This window comes from Alligator sinensis, unplaced genomic scaffold (assembly GCF_000455745.1).
Source record: "Alligator sinensis unplaced genomic scaffold, ASM45574v1 scaffold1450_1, whole genome shotgun sequence".
Lineage (NCBI taxonomy): Eukaryota > Metazoa > Chordata > Crocodylia > Alligatoridae > Alligator > Alligator sinensis.
The window spans coordinates 525,622-530,542 of NW_005842873.1; the positions used below are offsets into that span (position 1 = coordinate 525,622).

Consider the following 4,921-nt stretch of genomic DNA (forward strand, 5'->3'; position numbering starts at 1 on the left):
TGCTGAAGTTGAGAGGGGACACCCGACCCCCTATCCTATGGGCTGGGCTCTGCCGTGCAGCAGGCTGCAGCATAGTCCGGGGGGGACTCAAAGGCCCTGTGCCCCTAGGGGCACACCCCAGAACAAACCGGCGCAGCTTCCACAGCTTACTGAGCGAGGACGTTTCCATGCCATCCTGCGGGCGAATCTGCTGGGGCAGAGGCCTGTGAGCTGGAGTGCTGCCTGTGACGGGGTCCGAGGGCAGCACTGTGGGGAGGGGAGGGAAAATTGTCTCGTATAGCTCTGCAGGGCGGTCGGAGGATGCCGGGGATGCTGGTTCATTCGAGGACAGCGAGGAAAAATAAGGGTCTTCAGTTGAGCAGGAGCAGGAGGGAAGGTGCTGGCTGCTGGTCCCCTGCCGCCAGGGGCTGCTTACTAGCTTACTCGACTGGCTCAGCACGATGGGGCAGAGCCCTACCCATGGCTGCCCGCCGAAGCCAGCAGAGCCGCAGGGCGCTGCCTCCCCTCTGCCTGGGCCCCGGGCCTCTCTCTGCAGCACTAATTCAAAAGGTGTTGATTTAGTTCGTGCCAAAGGGGCTTTAGTGTTGGGGCTCCTCTGAGGTGCCCCCGAAGATTTGGGGCTCTGCGGCAGGTCCCTGGTCCCAGTGCAGTGTAGGTCCAAGCTGCGATGCTTCTGGAGCGGTCCCCCTGCCAGCAAGGCATCCCACTTCTTAGCGGCATTTCCCTCCCCGCTGCTGAAGTGCAAAGCCCCAAAAGAAACAGCTTGTCTAACGGGAGGGGCGCTGGGCTCGTGGCCATCCTGTCCTGCCACAGTGCTGTGGGATGAAGCCACTGCCAGCGACGCTTCACCTGACGCCACGTGGATTTCCCCCTCCTCTGGCCCTGAGCTGCAATAAAGAGGAATATTATAAAATCAGAGCCAGCTACTGTTTGCAAGTCTGCCTTAGCCCACGAGCAGAGCCCCAGCACTCTCCACCTGACAGCAGTCTTCCGCACAGCCTTGCTTTGCGTCCACACCAAGGCTCAGTCCTGGGGCAAGCCACACCAAGCCCTACGCACCTCCTGCCTGGGCTACATGTTGAGGCTGGATGCAATAAATGGGCCTGTGGTGCCCTCCAAACGCACAAGTTTCACCCTCCAGCTGGTCTTTGAGACTAGCACCATAAACGAGTCCCTGATTTAACAGCAGATGCCAGAAACGACTCCAAAAAGGTTGCAGGACCCTGTCTCTGGCTATGTCCCTTATTCACTGCAGCATGCAAGACATGTGTCCCCATATCACCGTATCTTGGCATCAGGCTGAGAGCAGCAACCACCAGCCTGCATGGCACCAGCGTCCACACACGTAGATCAGGCCAAGCCTTACCAGTTCGGTATCCTCAGAGCGTAAATTTCTGTCAGCGGGTTCACATGCGGCTTGGCCACAGGACGGGTCATCCGAATCTGCTGAAAGGGAAGGTTAGAGCCTGCAGCTCGTGGAGGCAGGCTCGAACACAGAGCTCCTCACTGCGCTTCGCCCAGGAGATGGGCCTCACCAACTCCCTTTCATTACAAGCTGCTTGGCAATGTAAATGGCCCAGTTGTGGGGGCAGCCAGACCAGAGGGCTGTGGCCAAGTCTTCACGCCTGGCCGTTTTGGTGCCAGCTCCTCCCATGGGTGTCTTTTTGGAAGAAGCACCCACACACACTCTCACCAGCACTGAGCTCAGCCCCAACGTTTGGTAGAGCTGGCCGTGCCTCCAGGCCCCTCACACAGCGCGGCTATGGGGAAGTTGGTTTTGCTTGTGACAGGCAAGCACTGTGCCCATCCCCCTCTTTCTGTAAAGCGCTTTCAAAGGACAGGAGGTTGCTGCAGCCAGGAGCAGCCTTGGCCAAGAGCTGCAAAGCCACATCCGGGCTCAGAGCTTCTCACAGTGCTTCACCCTGGCCTCTCAACACTGCCTAAGCACAGACTGCCCCACCCTGTGCCCCCACCTCCAGCCCAGAGGTCCCTGAAAGCACCAAGCATCCTGTGCAAAATTAGGGTGCACCTTAAAGGCTTCAGTTTGGAAGCTGGGTGCTCCTGGGGGGTCTGGCTCCGAGCTTACTGGAGGCTTCCCACCCTCAGTCCTTTTTACATCCTCTCAAATGGACCTTTCACAGCCTTGACCTGTGACCTGGTGCTGGTGGAGGGCTCTGGCAAATTGAAATGAAAAAAGGAAGGCCTGAACGAAGGAGGAGTGTCCCGCTGTTTCGGATGTCATGAGCCAAACGTACACCTCCGGGCTCAGACACTATCCTCTCTCAGAAGTGGAGAGGACAGGCTGGAGGGGCAGTCACAGGGACATGGGTGCTTCTTTATTTATTACAATAAGCACACAAAACACCCACATCTTGCCCCGAGAGAGGAGACAGTTTCCCCTCCCCACCCAGCTTGGGCCGAGCAATCCAGGGGAGAGCTCAGGAGTCCCAACCTGCCTCTGCCACTAGTCCCTTCCATGGCCTCCTCCCTCTGCCCTGCAGGGGGGCTGCCGGTGCAAATGAAGCGTGTGCAGGAGACGCTCCCAGGTGCCAGTGCTGGGTGTTTGAGCCCCTGGAAAGCCTGAAGGCCATGGGTGCACGCTGGAGAAAGCATCAGAGCTAGGGTGGCAGCAATGGCCTCGTGCTGACCAGCTTCACCTCCCAGCTGTGCAGAGAAGGGACAGGGGTGTACGCCTCAGCTGCCTGCCTCTGTGTGCAAAGCCACGCCAAACCCCATGAACCTCACCTCTGCAGCAGCATAGCTCTCCTGGACAGTAAACGTATTGATATGCCTCTTAAAGAGCTCGATCACAGCATCATACACCAGCTCGTACTGCTCCTACAGCGGGACACATGAAACTAATGTGAGGCAGCCAGACGCCCCTTGCCCCCACACTCACACCCACCCCTCCACTGCACACGAGCACCACCATTCCTCTGACGCATGCAGCCCACATGCTCTTGAAAGGCTAACATTTCCAGGCCACAGGCTACACACATTGTCAGGGGAGGCTGTGGCTGCAGGACCATTTTACATTCAGCTTCCCCTTCTACACAGCTCAGCTCAGGGCCAGACCATGCTCCATTTCCTGGGCTGTAAAACTTGCTTCGCTATAAACAAGCCCCAGCACGGCTGCAAGGGAAAAGCTCTCCGACCCGCCCACAGCCAGTGTCACCTAGTCAGGGTCCTCCCCGTGCTCCTGCCCCAAGGGTGCTGGGAGAACACGAGTGACCACAACCAGTCAGCACAGGACTACCCCCCAGCACAGACGGGCCAGGGTGCTATTAGTGGGTTCTCCAGAGGAGAAGCCAAGGGGCTGGTTTGGCAGCAAACCTTTGGCAGGCAGCAGGAGCTTTGCAAACATACCTTGGTCTGCACTATGGAGGGCCTCTGCGTGCGCATCTCCTGGATCAGGCTGAAAATACTGAAGTTCACAGGAACAATCTAGCAGAGGGACAAGGAGAAATGAAGGATGGCCCTGAATCCAGTCCCCTTCCAGATGGCACTGCTGTTTAGACCCGGCTCCAGGCTGGTGAAACACCTCAGAAGCCAGGCAGGTAAAGCACTAGGCTCACGGAGCGGCTTTCTAGTGTAAGTCAGAGCACGTGACCTACAGGCCAGGGCAGGGCAGCAAGAGGAGGGACCTGACCCGTCTGCCCTGGTTTCTCTCCAGCCTCAGGAATCAGGCACATTGGGAGGTGGAGGGAACAACAAATGGGAGGTGGAAGGAAAAGTCTGGTGGAAGGGACCATGGACCAATTCTCTGATGCTGCCTTCCAAGGGTTGGGCCAGAGGGAGTTTGCAGGGAAGAGCTGGGGAGTGAAAGGCACTGGCAGGCAGGGAGAGAGGCACCTCTGGGCATGTGGTTCAAAAGAGAGGAGCCAGATGGGTGAAAAGGGCAAGCACTGGGCATGCAGGAAAAGACTGATCCCAAGCAGCCTTGGGACTCACCCCATCCTTCAGCAGCTTCCAGGTGTAGTCAATGGCACAGATAACTCCCGTTCTCCCACAGCCAGCACTGGGATAAAAGGCACAGAACCAGGGAGCAGAGGTTGGCCTTCCTCTTCCTCTCTGTTCTCACTGCGTGCCCAGGCTGGACCTCCCGGCAGCAGCTGGACCCCCAACTCCTCTCCACCACCATCTCCGACTCCTTGCCCGCACCCTGCCTGTGTTGGCCATGCTCAAGAAGCCACGTGACTAAGTCACCACATGAAAGGGGCCGCTCCCAGGCAGCACGGACAGGCCTGGCTCTGGGGCCATGGTCATAGTCCACTACCCCTGTACCCTATCACCACCAGCCAGGCTCTAGATCTCACACACCGGTGAGCACAGCCCTTTCAAGTCCCACCTGTGGAGCCTGCTGACACCCAGGACTCCGGCTACCACAACCGCATGCTCTGCCTGGGCAGGCAGGCAGCTAGCTGCTTTCTGCAGCCACCCATCCTACTTCTTGTCCTAGCCTGTGAACCAGATCTCCTCGCGCAGGAGACTAGCCCAAGTCTCTCCTGCCTGACAAGGAGCAAGCATGGGGGAGAGGAGCGGGGCTAGACTTGGGTCATGCCCCAGCCAGAGGGGCTACCTTACCTGCAGTGGACACAGATAGGGATGCTGTCGTCAGCCTGGTAGCAGCGCATCTCCCAAATGAGCTCCAGGATGGGGTTGATGGAGGAGGGCACATCATGGTCTGGCCAGTTTTTGTAGTGGAAGTGGTAAAGGACGCGTGTTTCCTGCAGCAGGCACACCGGGGGGGGGGGAGGCACCCATCAGAAGCCGCCAGCCCAGAGCCCAGGTGGGTGTGGAGGCACCAAGCTGCAGGCACATGCCGTAGATCATAGAGGCATGAGAAGGCAGCCTGGGCAGCCCATGCTTGCCAGGAGCATGGCCCTGTGCACCACTCAGGACATGTTCTCCAGGCCTCCTC

At 58.5% G+C, this 4,921-nt stretch overlaps 1 protein-coding gene across 3 annotated transcripts in view; it reads right to left on the reverse strand.

Annotated features, from left to right (window-relative positions):
• The window catches only part of PTPN22 (protein tyrosine phosphatase, non-receptor type 22), a 30,818-nt gene that overhangs the window by 9,443 nt on the left and 16,454 nt on the right, over positions 1-4,921 (reverse strand). For 2 of the 3 annotated variants that reach the window (XM_025191931.1, XM_025191929.1), the window contains exons 9-14: positions 4,585-4,727; positions 3,952-4,018; positions 3,367-3,444; positions 2,746-2,838; positions 1,367-1,446; positions 151-887 (exon numbers count right to left, since the gene is read on the reverse strand). In XM_025191931.1, coding sequence (XP_025047716.1) covers positions 151-887; positions 1,367-1,446; positions 2,746-2,838; positions 3,367-3,444; positions 3,952-4,018; positions 4,585-4,727 — 1,198 coding nt within the window. The remainder of the gene's footprint in view (positions 1-150; positions 888-1,366; positions 1,447-2,745; positions 2,839-3,366; positions 3,445-3,951; positions 4,019-4,584; positions 4,728-4,921) is intronic. The other variant, XM_025191930.1, reaches the window with a different exon arrangement.